Below are 17,265 nucleotides of genomic sequence, written 5' to 3' on the forward strand. Positions count from 1 at the left end.
ATCGAGGACCTAAACAGTAGTATGTATATGCCACCCCCACCATTCACCCCACATCACTTTACACCACACACACACACACACACACACACACATACACACACACACACACACACACACACACACACACACACACACACACACACACACACACACACACACACACAGAGCTCACATCCTCTGGAGACAAACCAATCCCCAACAGCCAGAGGGTGACACCACAGCAGGCAAACTCATAACACTGATGTCCAAGTTGAGTTGCTGAGGCTGCTCTTTAAGGATGGAGTTCCAGTCCAAACGATGGCTGTCACTCCCAGCGCCACTGGACATGTGTGATCCCTTAAAGAAATCAGCCCAGTAATTTGTCACGCCAGATACCCTGAGATATTACTCAGTCAGCAGAGCAGCTCACTGAAACAGTGCAAGAGGAGGGCTGCTGTTATTGTGGCAATAATTCAATTCAGGATTGTCGTAAAATTAACACAATACCGGGATAACACTGTTTTACTTTTAACAGCTGTGAACACCTGGTCAGGTTATTTCAGGAGCAGATCATTTAAGACCTAATTGTTGGATAATTGTTGTATTGTAACTTTGTTATGATGCAATCACATGCTTTTTAGGGACTGTAAGAAAATTAATAGGAGTGGTGGGGGTTAGAAAAGGGGGAAGGTTATGAATTTCTTTCTTTTGGATGGAGGGAGGGTAAAATATTTTGCAAGAGCACGGGAGGGCCTTTTAACTATTTCATTCCAAAGGTACATTTTATTTTATTCTTTCCACCTCAGATTTGTTACAGTTAAATATATGATATAATATTTTCATCAAAAATATTAATTTTATGTGCTCAACAAGTCATAAAGTATATTTTGCTGTATTTGGACAACATCCTGTCTCCTGTCTTTATTTTTTTCTCCCACATCAGAATCACCAGTAGCTAATATATATCTACATTGAGTAACAGAAAAAAAACATGGCTCTCTGTGCACTATAAGTCCAGAGAGGATGTCATTTTTTATTATGCTTCATGAGCTCCTACCTTCACTTCATTCTGCATCTTAACAGAAAGCAGGGCTGCAATAAAGTTAGATATGTCCGTTTTTTTTAAATGTGTATTGCTTAGTATAAAGTGGAAAAAATAAAGAGTGGCTTGAATATTTGCAGGAACAGGCAACACAAGCATTATTTTAATACAGTTTCCATTATTTTGGTAGACTAACTGCAAATTCACTCATGCTGTGGGATTTGGTTGCTATGAGATTAAATACTCTTTTATTTTAGGGTTTTGTACCAACTCAATTGTATCATATTTTGAGATATTGAAAGGAAGGGTAATGCATTTTTTTTCTGAATCAAGGGGAAAGTCCAAAGAAAATATTAACAATGCTGTAGATGGTCTTACTTTTTAAAAACATGAACCATAAGGTTCAGCTGCGCCCACCCATCCATATATTTTTGTGCAGTCCCTTACTACTTGCCTTTATAATGTTATAAAACGGGTATAAATTGTGAGTGTGTGCAAACTAAAAAGGTATCGTGCCACCGAGCACAGGGTGCAGCATCATGCCTATTGACACTATTTATGAACTTTACATTCGAATAAAGGAAAAGCCGATATAACCCTCTGTTTGATTGAGAGAGAAAAGATCAGTGCTGTCAAAAAAATACTCACAAACTAATACAAAACTTTATCTGTAATTTAATGTCAACACGTCACTATCACAAAATATTTTTAGGTTCTGAATGAGACATACAGGTCGTACACCTGCTGACATAGCATAATAACAATGAGCTGTGGAGAAACTTATTTCTTTGAAACATATTTTCCTTAAGAATGAACAGGATGGAGCCACCAGACAGCCCACCTCCACTGCCCTCACGCTGAATGGCATTCCCCAAATGTGACTTGGCAGTTCTAATCAAATGATTTAGCACATTAAATCACCCTTTCCCCCCATAATCAGATTATGTGAGTGCACTGTGCAGCATCTCCACAGCATACAGTATACCTTAACCTATTAATATGACCAACCTTGTGTTAGTGATTTCCCTTGCGATGGAAACAGTATCATGTTAATTATCACAACCATCTGGTCCGAGCAGTGAAAAAAAGCTTTCTCTTCCTCTCACAGATTTGTACCTGTCAATCAAAGATGGCTTCAAACAAGCCACTGGGGCTCAGGAACGGCAGAGAAGAACCATGCTCCAGTCTCAGAGGATTTAGGAGTGGCGTTAAATTAATCTTCAGCTGGCAATTTGACTCTCCTCTCTCACTATGTTGTTGCTCTTACCACAAATCATTATTAATTTTTGGTGCTGGGTTCCTAACGTGGCTAGTAAACGCTATTTATGGATGTTATAGTGTGGTAGTTTTAGAGAGTGTGGGATTGCTTAAATTTTAACCATCTAATGAGCCTCAGTCTAGTCGAGTTTATCTAGTGTGTGGTGAATTAAATCTTCATGTTGGTTTTTCTTCAGTTTCCTTTGTTTTGAATAGATCACCATTCTCTCATTCCTTCAAAGCAAGTAAGTGTGTCAAGGCTCAAGGCTGAGATAATGAAATGATTCACTGTATATGCCTGTCACTATCCCATGACATCACCGTGTTTGGACCCGGAGCGAAGCTGCATGTGAGGAAGAAAGAAAAAAAAGAGAGAAAGGGGAAAAAAAACTTTAGCCACCCGGGGACAGGAGGAAGAGACAAACTGAGACAAACTGAGGAGGCTCGCAAGACAGATGCTCTCCTCAAGGTGAACCGCCGCTGACCCGTCTGCCACATAAATTATTCTGTAGTTTCAGACTCCATTCCAAAGTTGTGGAATTGGGTTACAAGATAATTTCACAGGCCACTTGCTTGTCTTCCTTGGCAGTCCAACTGGCTAATTGAGAGGAGTGATTTCCAGTTTGGGCAACTATTCAGAACATGGCAGTCAAAATCTGAATGGTTTGAAGGCTCTCTCTCTTTAAGAAAAAAAAATACATTCTGAATATTTTTCTTGTCCATAGGCAGACTAATTGTAGCCAAGAGAAGATGCTCAGGGTCTGATTGACAGTCTATCAAATACTGATAAATACACAGAGGGAAAGAAGTCATTTCTTCCTGGAAATTCACTGTGTGTCAGTTTGAATATATTTTACAATAAAAGGTCAAACACTTATTTAAGTATATGGCTCACAGAATTTACACCAGGCTGTGATATACTCTAGAATAATTCTGAATAGATTTTGTGCATGTTTAAAAAAAATGTAGACACTAGGCACCTAATTCAGCTTTTGGCCAAGAGGTCAAGACATTTGAAATCACCACATCTCAATCCAGATCAACTCTCAGGGTGCATCATGGGAAAATGAGTAGCCAAACAGCAAGTGGGCAACTGTGTTTAACCAGTATGGCTTCAGATTTGTCTAGGACCACATGCTATAGCTTATTAAATTACCCTGGGCTGTAAGTGGTGGGTTCTCACCTAAACACCCCCTCCCTTTTTTCCCCGACATGTTTCACATTAAAAATGTAGATGATTTTGAAGCAGCACTAATCTGATGGCAGCAGAGTCATAAAGGAAAGGGTGTGAAATACAGCTGACCTGAAATAAAAGCGTTCGTTTATTTTGTCTCTGTGATACTTGGTGAAGATCACGGCTGGAGTTCAGTTTCGTCTCCATCTCTGTTGATATTTACCCCAAAACACAGGCGCTAATTAAGGGCGACGCTAATTAATTAGTGGGAGTTAAAGTAATTGTGGATCAAGTGAAGTTCACGAAGCCGCGGCTACGGTACCCGGGGAGGAACAAACCTTATCTTCAAACAAAAGCGCGAAACGCTTTCACCTCCCCAGTCAGTCCGTGCGGATCGCGTCGAAGTGCAGCCTCATCACGGAGAACGGTGCTGAGAAAGAGAGAGAGAGAGAGAGAGAGAGAGAGAGAGAGGGTGTGTATGTGTGTGTGAGAGGGAGAAAGAGAGAGAGAGAGAGAAAGCCAGAGCCAGAGCCAGAGAGACGAGAAAGATAAAGGAAAGACAGACGGAACGATAGACTTGTGCGTAAAAAGTACTGGTGCCCCCTTCTTCTTCTTTTTCTTTCTCAATTTCCATCAGACAAAAACCCTAAAACCGGCTGCTTGGATGAACCAAAACCTATCGATCTGTCAGTACTACACCTGGATTCACTGACCAGCCGCACAGCAGGCATGTCCCGAAGGAAGCAGAGCAACCCCAGGCAGATCAAACGTAAGTTTTTGTTTGTTTGTTTGTTTTTAATGTTGTCTCGCCGCTACACCGCGTTTCCAAGCTTATTCGAGTTTGCAGAATAGTGTAATGATAGTGACCACACTGACGCCGATTCAGCAGCTCAGCTCTCGCCACTCATGTGTTGCCTGTCACGGTCCACACGCTCCAGTCTCCCTCCGCACCTATGTGGTGTTTTTTGAAGATGTGATGTAGAATCCAAATCCCACGGTGCTGCTGGCTGGAAAGTTTCCCCGCTGCTGCCAAGTTGTAGCAAAATGAAGTTATTTGGTTTGTGTGTGTGATGTGACGCTATTGTAGTTTCCATCCAAAATTGTGTATCAGTGCATCACTTTGACTGGACGTGCAGACTCTTCCCCTCTACAGCTTTTTGTGCCAATTAATCAGCGTTAATTATAAATCATAGGCCGGTAATAAATAATGAAGCTGCATCATGAGGCTGGTTTAAAAGGCCGACATGTTGTTGTGTTGTTTTGCTATTAAATGTTTTTATTTGTAACACATAGACACACACGTGTCTCTCTCTCTCACACACACAGACACACACACACACACACTCCAACTCCTCCACACACTCTTCATTTTTTCGCTGTTTCCCACACACACTGACTTGCAGGTGTGTGTACGTAAATGCATGCACACACACTTTTCCAAACTTCACAGTGTAGCCCATAAACAGTGGATTATAAATAAGGATTGATAGTTGCACCTCCTGCTGCTGCAGTAAAAGAGCAGAGACAGTTGTGGCATCTTTTAATTTTAATTGAACTGAAGTGTACCTTTGCTCTGGGGACAGAGTTCACCTTCCCTCTCAGCAACACACTTCCCACATATTTGCTTTTCAAATTTAGATGAACATTTAAACTGCTTTCCACAGAAATATAGACCGGAGTTATTCGTTTGTTTTTTTTTAATGCAGGGGTATTTTAATGAAGTGTAACCTCGTGGCCTGCATTAATTCAAAAGTGTGTCATATTCACATTTCTGAATTTTGGTTAAATTGAATATTTTTTTCAATACAGGTTTTAACGCAACTTTTAATAATTTTAATCATTTTAAAACGCCTGTAGATCATATGTGGGGATTTGTACACACACACACACACACACACCCACACACATACACATACTCATACACATGGACATAAACACACAGCTGATATTTGAGTGTGTGTGTGTGTGTGTGTGTGTGTGTGTGTGTGTGTGTGAATGTGTGTGTGTGTGTTTGTGTGTGTGTGTGTGTGTGTGTGTGAGTACAGTGTGTGCTTTCTGTTTGTCCACTGTGTGATGCTGCTGTAGAAAGCAGACTGTAGTTAGTTTGGGGTCAAAATATCAAATATCAGAATGCAGCGGTTTGCAGGAAGTCACAGTCACACTGTTTATATGTGCTTCACGAAAATGCGGAACTAGGGTAACATTCTTGTGTGTGCGTGCATGCATGTGTAGGTGTGTGTGTTCGCATGTGTGTGTGAGCTCACATGCATGAATTCATGAGGCCATGTGTTGGTATACAACAGCGCTTTTTATTGCATTTGTATATGGCAGATTGAGCCGCAGAGGAGACTTATTGTCACGTTGTTTTATTTCATACATAACTGTAACTGTTCACTTTTTGAATATTTATTGGTCGTAAAAAGTTTTTCAAGTTTTTAAGGCATTTTTGATGTTTGGAACCTGGATTTTTTAGGTATAGAAAATTAGTACTTACAAGCATTTTAAAATCTGTACTGTACATTTTATTTCTCTGAAAATTAATGAAAATAATTAGTGTCTTCAATTACTTAAAAAACAACCAGTCTAACATTTTAAATATCTTAGTTTTTACTGGAAAACTTTATTGTTCAAAATGTTTTATGAATAAATCCGCTTATTTTTCATACAGTATAGAAAACCTTGGTGTATATAGTTCCCTCAAACTCTAAGAGGAATAATTATTTTGAAGAAACATCCTCTTATTTAAACAATGTTTGAGTTCATATTTGTGTTTTTTTTTTTCTGGCATCCATCGTAAACCCGCAGCCACTTCTAATCAACAAAGAAACACGACACGACGTGACGTGATAGGCCCACGCATCCTTCCACCAATCCCATTGTAGCATCCAAATTTTGTTGTTGAGCAAAGGAACGTCTAACGTTTGTGTTACGCTTTCGTCATTGTGACCTGGCCTTGTGTGAATTAGTATGTCATGTGTAAGATCTTGTTAATACTGAGCCGGTGTGCAGCGACACTGTATAATCAAGCTCTAGTTAGAAACAGAAAGGTCACGGGGAGCCTAGATCCTCTCTTCTGCAGTGCCTCCTCGGGAAAAAGGCCGAGGAGGCACTGCACAGAAAGTCAGCACAGACAGTCATTCTAAAGGACAAAAAGGTTGTTGGGCGCAGCCCCCCCCCCCCCCCCCCCCCCTTCCCTGCATACATTGGACCGTTATCTAAAATTGTGATTTATGCAGTATTTTAATATTTTGCTTATTCTTTCCCCTTGGGTGCTCTCTGAGCGGTGATAAAAAGGCGATGCTGAAAGAGCACCATTAATTTGCTCCGATGACTGGGGAGATAAGGCCAGATAATGGGAAAGATAAGCAGAGAAGATATACCATCAGAAACCCGATTATTACCATTAAAATTCCAGCCCAGCAATCTGCAGCTGGCTGATAATTCCTTCTCCGTTTCCACCACTTTGGATGATAAGGCAAAAAATAGTCACTCAGTGCTCCTTGATTAGGCTGCCTGGATATCCCGATAATACAGTGATAAATTATGTATTTTCCCCTCTTGTTTTTTTTCTGTGAAACGTTACATCTGATTTTTTTTTTATATATATAAATATATATTCCTGCCCACCTCCTGTATCCCCCTCCCCTTGTTGCTTTTCGAAGAAAGCAAAAAACCCCTATACACTTTTATTGTAATAAGAGTTTGATAGAAAGAGGAGATAGTGGTGGAGGTGTTTTGTGTGGGAGCACATATCAGTGTTATCAGCTCATCTCCCAGGGCCAGCTGCTAGCTGCTGTTGTTTTTAGCCTTATCACCCCATGCCAATATGCCAATAAATTGCCCAGATTGTTAGCTGTTCCAAGGCAGGTCAGTAGAATTTGACAGGAATGATGAAAATATCGCTGATGCTCTGCGGATTGCGATTAGCTGCTGTAATATGATGTGTGAATTCCACCAAGCTCCCTCTATCCTCTCTTCTCCCTCCCTCCTCTCCTCCCTGTCCTCCTCCTCCTCCTCCTTCTAAACCCCCCCCCCCTCTACGCCTCTCCCTGGCTGCTGGTGGTGTCCATACCTCTATTCGTACTGAGAGGAGAACATTTTGATGCTTAATAGGAAGGAAAGATATGAACAGGCTGAATTGAAACCAGGACCCTCAGAGTAATTTTTCTGTAAAATTGCCCCCCAAAGTTTCACGGCATAAAGGGGAATCTGGATGATGTAGGGAGCGTGCCTCCACCAGTGTTTATGGGAACATATTGAAGCAGCCCTCTGAGGCCATGTGCAGACATCTAATGTCAAATGTGCTTATTAAACTGACTTAGTGTTCTCCCCTTTACTGTTGTCTTCACCATATGGACCGTCTGAGAATTCATGTTGCTTCCTTTGCCTCTTCCCCTCGACACTGTCCAACCAGAATCCAGCACCGTACTGTAGTGATCATGCTGCTCTCTTACTGTAAGTTTGTATAGCACCGAGCGGCAAGTGCTCAAGTCCCCAGAGCTCACCACTGTGTCACACTGTCAAAATACCTAATCTACTTCACGTGATAGTGATCTCACATCTGTAAAGCTGCTCCACTGCAGTGTACAGTAATGCCCTTTTTTTTTTATTTTTACCCATAATACCTTGTGGAAGTAGTTGGAACAGGGGCTAGTGATGTTGTGGTAAATGTTGCTATTTCCATCCCATTTCCGTAGATGCATTGTCTCACTGATTTATTTCATATTATGGCCTTTGAGGAATTTGATGCTGAGGAAAAACATTTTAATGCAGCTGCCTGGGTGTTATTTGGTTGTAATTGTTTCCTGCTACAGAATGCACTGACCTTTAAGTTAGCTTAAATCCAATGTATTGTGCATGCAACCCTTGGATTATAATAATAATAATAAGGCGCCAGTTTGGAACTGAACTGCAGCCAAGATTTTTGCTCAAGCTAAAAATCTGCTTTTTATCGTAGAGACCTTTTTTTTTTTCCATCTCTGCTCTACAGTTAATCTCTCCAACTCCTTAGCATAAGGACACTTTATGTAACGTCAGAACACTGTTTATCATATCAGGTGACATTTCTATCTTTGAGGGGCATTTATCAGAGGCAGATTACAGTAGTAAGGGATAAGGGGAGTGTTTACTGAATTGACTGCCAAAATCCTGTATCTGAATTTGTCTGTATGTTTGTTTGTGTATACATTTGTGCATGTACAGTTTGTGCGATGAGCATGTGGCTATGTTTTTTAGCAGAGGGATCAGAGCTGTTAGCTTGATGTGTTTTTTTTTGTTTTGTTTTGTTTTTTTTTTCTCAGGGAACAGACTCCTTATCCATATTTCCTACAACTTAGCTCAGCTTTGTTTGTCTTGTATATGGAAAGAGTGCTGATGCTGGGGAAATCATATACACTGCATTTCACCCTTGGCCCACAAACGCTGGCAACTCCAGCAGTCAGATGTTTTGGGGGTGTAAAATCAAAAAAAAATGTTTGCATGCCAGCCTACCCCTGTATATTTAAGGGTCTCTCTTTCATTGGGTGACAATCACGCCGTGTCTCTTGTGTTTCTCTTGTTGATTTCTGTCAGAAGAAGAATGGTTGTTGAATGCCAACTTTCCCTCAAACATCTGTTCCCTGCCAATAACAGCTTGTGCCGTTGCCTCGTCTTAGCTGAAGGATCCCCAATTGCCTCCTCACTTTTGACACAAAACAACAATGCAGATGAATGTCATCTCCTTGTAATGTTTTTTTTCTGTTCTGTCTAAAGTAAAATGTTTTTTTTTTTTTTTTTTGAATCATGAAATGCTTTGTGCTTGTGTAGTGCTACTATTACTGCTTATATCACAGGCTTTGCTGCTATAGGGAGAGGAATGTATAGCAGCTGCTGTTTCCTTTGTTGAAAACTGTGCTGTGTGATGTGTGTGATGAGCTAGGGTTGGCAGCCGATGGACTGACGGAGCCTAATCCTGCCCCTCTCTGTCGCTGTGGCTCGCAGTGCCTGGACAGCAGTGTGAAATGTGGGCAGGGTGGCTGCAAAGGTGGAGGTCACTTCCTCACGCAGCTTCCTCTTTATCTTCCTCTTTCCTGAATTCCACTGCTATTATTCCAATAACCGCTGGTTCAAGCTGTCACCATTGTGTGTTTTCATTCAGGCACTGTAACTGTCGTCTGTGTGAACAAAATGTTAATTTTAGAAATACGTGTAGATCAAAAACAAATTCTGCTCATAGCTACTGACTGCGTTCATGTGTATTTCCTTTTTAATTTTACACATCTGTCCCCAGCCATATTCCTCTCTGTTTAGTTAGATTTTATATCAATGATGCCCACTGAGCCCCCGGGTAACAATTGACTTTCAGTCTGCTTTAAGTTAATAGCCTTGTCTCTTGCTTGTAGGGATCAATATCGGTATTAATTAATCACCATTATCAAGAGCGGGATCTAGTTCCATTTGTTGTTACATCAGCAAAATATCAATAGAGAAAGTGGACTCCCTGATCGTCATGGCAACTTCATCTCTTAGGTCAAAGAGAGTTTATCTTATCTTGCTGCTGAGAGTGGCAAACTGCTTAGGAATCTAGTTTAGACTCAAAGATCATCGATTTAAGCCTTTTTTCACCCCCACCTTGTTGTTTCAGGAGAGAGGGGGTGAAAAAAAACAGAGAAAGGCAGCATTCTAATCACAACAGAGATGTAAGATTTAAATATTGATGTCCAAAGGCCATTACAGCAAAGAGGGCCTCTGGTCTCGCTGTTGTTCAAGTACGTCCTTTTAAGACCCAGACAAAGCTTTGATTATCAGAGGTGTCACCGTGGAGTATGTCTGTATAGCTGACAATGTGGGACTGCAGGGGAGATCAGTTTCCTGCAGCCGCCGTCATAGCATGTTAACAGAGCACACTCTACATCCTGGTATTTCTCCAGGCCTCAGCCACACTGTAGCCTGCAACTTAATGTTTATGGAGATTCTTTATATTGTGTAGGGCTGAAATGGCCAGTCCACTATGGATTAATCAATCAACTGAAAGTCCATTGTCAAAAATGTTGATGACTGATTTATCTTTAGTGCATTTTTTAAATATGAATTCTCTGGTTTCAGTTTTTTCTTTGATAGTAAACTGAATTTGTTTTGGTTTTGGGCTGTTGACTGGACAGAACCAGACAAATTTACACATCAGTTTGGACCACTAACCAGTGGTGGGATAAGTATTCAGATCATTGACTTAAGTAAAAGTAGAAAAACCACAGTATTTCATAACAAGTAACAGTCCTGCATTAAAAATTTTAATGAAGTACACAACTGTGACAACAAGGAAGAAAATGTACTCAGTCTAAATAATTATCATGTCATATTAGTATAACTGACTCATGCTTATTCATCCAAGTAGCATTTTACCATTGTAGGTGGTCAACATAGTGATGATCACACTCATATTATTTAGAATATAACACTGTTTAAGACATTTTGTGTAAAATCATAATATGAAAAATAAGTAGTTAGTGTTTACAGCTGTTACATAAAAGTAAAAGGGGTAAACAGTCAATATTCCCCTCTAGTAAATTAAAAGTATTAAGTAGCCTTAAATGTGAATACAGTAAATACACTACTTGAGTATATGTACTTAGTTACTTTCCACACTAGCCCATAAAAATGAATGATAGTTGTCGTATCTGAATGAGTGTATTGAAATGTGGCTAAAATTCACACCATTTTTATTTTAGCCAATATTCTTCCAGACAGCCTACATTTTTCCACCTGCATGTTTTTTTGTGCATTGTGCAGCGTGATTAGGAATTTGTCTAATGAGTGGTCATTTTGTATGTGCATTGTACAGAGCAGAGGGTGGAGTAGCCTGTTCTCATGGGAACTTCGGTCTGGTTGGAGCTGTTTGGGCAGTGGCAGGCCTGGGTGCTTGGATGTACCTCATCATGCTGCAGAATGCTCCTCAGGGTTGGAGCGGAGAGCAGGGGCACTGCCTGCTTTTTTTTTTTTTTTTTTTTTCTTCCTCTTTTTGCCTCCGGGACACAATTGCCTCATTTAACATTCTCTATTTGGCCCCTGCCAAGAGGGGAAATAGCCAGGGTGAGTAAGAGAGGCCGCCACACATCATGAATTCTTCTTTCATTTAACTTGCACAGTCCCTTTTCACCTTGGTGATGCACATGGATCAGGAATGAAGATATTGCTCAATTAAGGGGATTTCTAAGGTTGCTCCTGAGGTATTGCAGTTATTTTTGTGCCATGCCAAGGTTTTGATGTATCATGGATATGGATATTGGGTTCATCACATTTGTGTGATGATTTGACATTTCCATAGTGCAGAAGAGAAACAGCTCCGTGCCTGCAACAGGAACTTGCCTCTTGCCATATTCTAGAAATAAAGTCCAGGGATGGAAATCTGTCAGTCTTCCATTGCTCAGACACAAATAACTTCTATTTCTGTATTAAGATTCTTTTTGTCTATTTCAATTTAATTAGCTACAGTTAATCAAAACATTTTCATGGAATATGTCAAAATTGATATTAGGGTTTTGACTGAATCTTGGATGAGAGGAAGGAAAGGGACTCCTCGGAAATATGACTCACATTTTGCAGCAGGCATCATCACGTTGTCAGCACAATACAGTAGAATTATTGGCCAAGCTTGGAGTTTGACTTCACCCTCATCATGTAAAGATTATTTTAGTAATTAAAATAACTAAATAAATGAAATGGTGATTTTAAAAAAAAGTGTTAGGAAAAGGACATAATGTGAAGCCGTTCCAGAAGCTGGCACATCAGAAAGTGATGCCCTAATAGCTGTTCAGTCTAAATCTCTGGCTTGGCAGGAATTACTGGGGGATGTGTTTGTGGGGGGCAGCGTGATGCAGAACTTTGCATTGGGATGAAATGCACCAGGCTCTATAGTTAAGGAATAGGTGGCAACAGAGGATTAAGTAACAAGCTTTTCAGTTCAATTTGTACATCAGCATTTTCCAGCAGACAAATGGCACAAAACACACAGCATCTTAAGGGTTCAGTGGAAAATCACTAATGACAAAGCTTTGTAAATAGATAAACAATTTATGTCAAATATGCTGAAAATATAAAACAAACTTCAAAACATGTTAATACTTTAAAGAGGTTGTGTTTTGATTTGCACCATTGCAAAGCTGGTAAAGCTGTTGACAGCACAGCTTACACATCATGTGATCAGAGGCCATATCTGCCTGCACGCGATTAGCAGGGAGCACTGCTACAGAAATAGCCACAATGGAAGCCGTACTCCAGTCGGAGCAGGTTGATGATGATCGATGATATTCGAGTAAATTATGCAAATCAGATAAGACAGCGTGTGTGCAGTATTGGAGGGGGTGACGTAAGGAGTGACGTGCTGCGAAAAAGTCCACGTCTCCTGCTTCTTATTATCCCAACGCAGGCTGTGTGAAGTGACAGAGTAAACATCCAGGGAGAAATGCAGCCACCATTATTTCAGAATCAGCCAATTTTCTCTCTCTCTCTGTGTATTTCAGAGAATGCTTATCTAGTAATTACTAAAAACTGTTGACATTGAGCAAGTGCTGTAGCCAACTAAAATGCCTTTTTGTCTTATGATATCAGATTGGATTTTTATCTTAGGTTCACGCACTCATGCATTCCTGAAAACCAAAGATATCTGCCTCAGCCTCCTCAGTTCCAGCATGAGTGTAGAATTAAGAGGCTCATTTTAAAAAACTACAATCATTACATCCTGCATTCATTTCTGTGGTGAAATACTGATAATATGTTGTTGTTTTTTCCGTTGCCTCTGGTTCAGTCTGGGATGTGTCTGTGAATCCCTGAGACATACATTTGACCATAATCAAGTTTTTTAAGCTTCAGAAACAGGATAACAACTGGGTCAGATGATAAGCCCGGGCAGAACAGGAAAAAAAAGCCTCCTCTGATAGACGAGGAGAAAAATCTGATTGATTGATGTCTGCTGGCTTTGCCACCATCACAAGCCAGTTGACAGTTAGTTTGGGATCAGATGATTTCACTCTTAAGATTGGGGTTGAGGGGAAACTAGGCAAATATGAAGGACACAAAGGTCAATGGCTTCTCTCCTCCTCTCTGTATCTATCTCTCCCTCGCAATAGCTTGCTTTGACAAACTGTAATATGTTGCTAAGCTTTGTGGCAGCAGGACACATGGTCATAGTTTGTACAGTAATATCCTATTGCAGTAATCTCACAAGGAATGATTGAAAGTGCTGGAGGAATCTGGTTCGAGCAGAGAACCGTTGACATCATCAAGCTGCTGTGGACTGGCAGATGTCTCCTGACTTGTTTGAACTGAATTTTCCCATGGGATTGAATAAGTTAAACAACAGCTTTGACTCGCAGTGAATCTGTTATTGTAAGCAGGATCTGATAAGATGGCACCATATTATGAGTTTGTGTAGCAAAGAGGCCAAAAATGGAATCTCCACGGCGAGTGTCTCTCTGTGGTTTCGGAAAAAGACGAACATGGAACTATGACAAAGGATGATTGGATGCATATTGTAAATAAACACCCAAGTCTTTCACCATTTGCCTCTTGCTCTCAGTCGCTCCGTTAAGATGTTCCATACAACATTTTTATCTGTTTGCGCTGCTTAGATCGTGTCTCACTCAGATGAAGTGATAAGGGTTGTTCTGGGTTTGACCCTGTGTGGCACAATAACAGTAACACTTGAATTAGGTTTAACCAAAACAAACTCTTGGAGGATTTTTTTTTTTGGGTCAGAACCAGCCATAATATTGCCAGTGTTTGTCATTTTGTTCCTTTAGCGATTGTTGCCGAGCTGAAATGTAATAATACAGGCCTTCGGTGCCCGTAGTGATAATATTAAATAGAAGGCCTTGGTTCCTGTGAGGGTCCATCTCTAATAGACATAACAGACATGTCCATTAGCTTTGTATGGGGCTGCTTTCAAGATCAAGGTCTCACTTGTAATGAAGTGGCTATGCAAATGCAAGTCAAATTCTACTATTGTGAATCTTGTTTTAATCAAGTTTTCATTGAAAGAAATGTAGCCTCCATTCAGAGCCACTAACCGAACAATAAAAAGGATAATCCGAAGACAATTCCCATCCAAATGAAACCGGACATCATTTAGGGGAAGAGACAACAACTCTTTGTTTGTTTGAAGTGGTTGATATGACAACCTTCTTGTCAAAGACTCAGGGCGAATAAAAGGGATTTGTAATTACCATAATTATCTCTTATATGTTTTCACCTAATGATGTCCATTAAATGCCTGAGGCTTCATTTAGAAGACTGCCTCACTGTAGGTTGGCATAGACTCATAATACAGCATGTTACATTACACAGTGCACAAGTAATGAACTTCTTTCATCAAAGATGTTTATCGTGCAGTGCTTCTGGGGGGAAAAGCCAATATACTTCAGCTTTTTGTTACAGTTGGATTATAACAATTCTCATAGTTCCCACTTATCTTGCAAATTTTCTCTACATGTGATATCAACTCAATTGGCCTCATGTCTAAACAGGATGGCTCTCTAATCTAGACCGCTGTTCGTTTCATGTAAAACATCCCATTTTGTGGCTTAGGCTGGTGGCTGTCTTATCATTACATAATTCACTGCCCTTTCCGTGATTTTCTTTGTGGCAATTTATTTAAATTCCCCCATGTTTATATATTTCTTGTCCCCTTTCATTCAAAATGATTGCCTTTCATAAGTTCAAAGACTCATCTTCAAGACTTTTGGTAACTTTATAGATATGAATTCACAGTAGGGAGAAAGAAAAAGAAAAAAAGCTATTTTGTTGTAGAGCAGGAGAAGAGGGAGTGTTAGTGCATGTCCATCTCTGTCTCGAGGCCGAATCCAGAGGTTGAACTAACTCTGATCAGAGGTGCAGATATAGCACTCTAACAGTCCACACCTCAGCAGGTACAGCGTTTGAGAGATCATGCCTGAATACACGTGTGCGGTTCTGCTCCTGTGCTAAGGCCCTCAGTCCTGTATGTGGCTCCGCTCCTGTGGTTGCTTTGGTCTTTGTCCGCCACCTATCAGCATATCAGCAGTGTCTCTGAAGCCCAGTTGTATAATGCACCATTTATGGCTTTGTGGAGGGAGATGGTGGTCGGGCGGCGGAATAGCTCCAGGCCTTCCCCTCAGTGAGTGGATTAACGGCGGCCTGCTTTAGCGCACTCTACCACGGTGTGAAATCGGCCCTGCTTCGGCGCCGGCGATGAGGCTCTCTCTCTCTCTCTCTCTTTCTCTCTTTCTCTCTCTTTTCTCTCTCTCTCTCTGTTTCCTCACCTCCATGCAAAGCCTCTCCCAGCCATCTGTGAAATGTGGAAACTCTGTGTCTAAGTTGAGTTCAGATCCCATCCCCTCCGTCAAGCTGAGGCCAGGAAGCGAATGGGCAGGCAGTCGGCAGAGATGGTTTGCAGGGGAGGAGAGAGAGGAGGAAGAGGAGGAGGAGGAGGAGGGTGGTGGTGGTGGTGGTGGTGGGGGGGAGGGGGGACCAGCTCACTGATGTCGTGCCGCGTGTGCAGGAACCCTGCCTGTTCTCCGCGGGCGAGTTGGAGGAGGGTCCAGGCCTGGGTGCTGGCCGAGAGATCTCTGGTTCCTGCTTGCAGGTCCAAATCCCCCCTCTGTGTGTGTCTGTGTGGAGGCGAGGCGGTGGCACAGCTCCCCTGAGCCCCTGCCCAGTCCTTTGAAGATAAGATGGTGATACAGAGTCCCTTTCGGTACGTCGCTAACCGATGGTCTTTGTGTGACACACATGCCTCTCTCTATTGGAGCCTGCAGCTAAAACACCTATGGTCTTTACTGAAACGAATCGGCTGTATGGCCTCAGGTCAAATTAGATTATGAATGGGTGACAAAATCCTAGATCATATGTTTAGGATATTTCATTTTTTTTCACCATTTCATGCTGATACCGAGGAGTTCTGCTGTGGCTGATATTGTATTTCTATTTGATTTCCCTCCACTGAGAAGAATCACTTTCATGAATTCCCCCCATACACTCGCTGCTGACTTAATTTTTTCAGTTTTCCATGGCAACGAGTTGTCATCTTAACTCTGCTGATTTCTCTGCTATCTGCACTGTATTGCTCTTGATCATGACAGTTTTTTAAACATGTTTCTCCTCTGCATTTATAACCTGATTTTGTGGCACTCGCAGGCCAATTCTCCCACTTCTGGCTCTCCACAGCAGCTTTTCACAAGAGCGGCCATCATAATCAGGCTTTTGAATTATGAACTCAATATTCCCTTCACTTTTTTTCACTATCCTGTGGCTTTGGGGTTCAGATCTGTGCATAATGTCTTGTGATTGCATGGCATTATGGTGGTTTGGAAAGCCGAGTCGAGGTCCAGCCACACATCATCTTTCCATAGACAATGTGAATCTCTGTGTCTCTCTGAGCTCATCAGGGATGGGGCGTTGATTGCTTTTTGATACCCCTCCAACATGGATGAGGTCCTGCATACATCAGCTAATTAGAATGTACTTACACTGTGTGTTTTTGTGTGTGACAGACCCCACACTTCTCATCAGATCCTCAGCCTAAGTGCTCTAACCACACTCACTAAAGGCTTTATCAAATTCCCGACAAGGAAAGAAAAGCTATACAGTGCAGGGCTGGGGCTTTGGCTCGGAGCGGGTGGGTGGGTGGGTGGGGGCTGGTTGTGTGTGTGTGGGATTTGATGTCAGGGGAAAAGAAAACACAGAAAACAAAAAGAGAATGTATAATGACAGGAGTTATTTCAGTCTCCGGGTGAACATTTAACTTTGAAACCCACTTTATATACAACACATGCAGGGAAGTTAATGACAGCGAGAGTATAAA

The 17,265-nt window shown here is 41.3% G+C and overlaps 1 protein-coding gene across 2 annotated transcripts in view; it reads left to right on the plus strand.

The window, feature by feature from the left end:
• The first annotated feature begins 3,830 nt into the window (after positions 1 to 3,830).
• zfpm2a (zinc finger protein, FOG family member 2a) overlaps positions 3,831 to 17,265 on the plus strand; it is a 117,392-nt gene continuing 103,957 nt past the window's right edge. The window contains exon 1 of one of the 2 annotated variants that reach the window (XM_071469597.1): positions 3,831 to 4,221. In XM_071469597.1, coding sequence (XP_071325698.1) covers positions 4,182 to 4,221 — 40 coding nt within the window. In that variant the 5' untranslated portion in view covers positions 3,831 to 4,181. The remainder of the gene's footprint in view (positions 4,222 to 17,265) is intronic. The other variant, XM_071469598.1, reaches the window with a different exon arrangement.

The sequence above is a fragment of the Trachinotus anak genome, unplaced genomic scaffold (assembly GCF_046630095.1).
Source record: "Trachinotus anak isolate AG129_WGS33_773 ecotype Australia unplaced genomic scaffold, CSIRO_AGI_Tana_v1 ptg000032l, whole genome shotgun sequence".
NCBI classification, from domain to species: domain Eukaryota; kingdom Metazoa; phylum Chordata; class Actinopteri; order Carangiformes; family Carangidae; genus Trachinotus; species Trachinotus anak.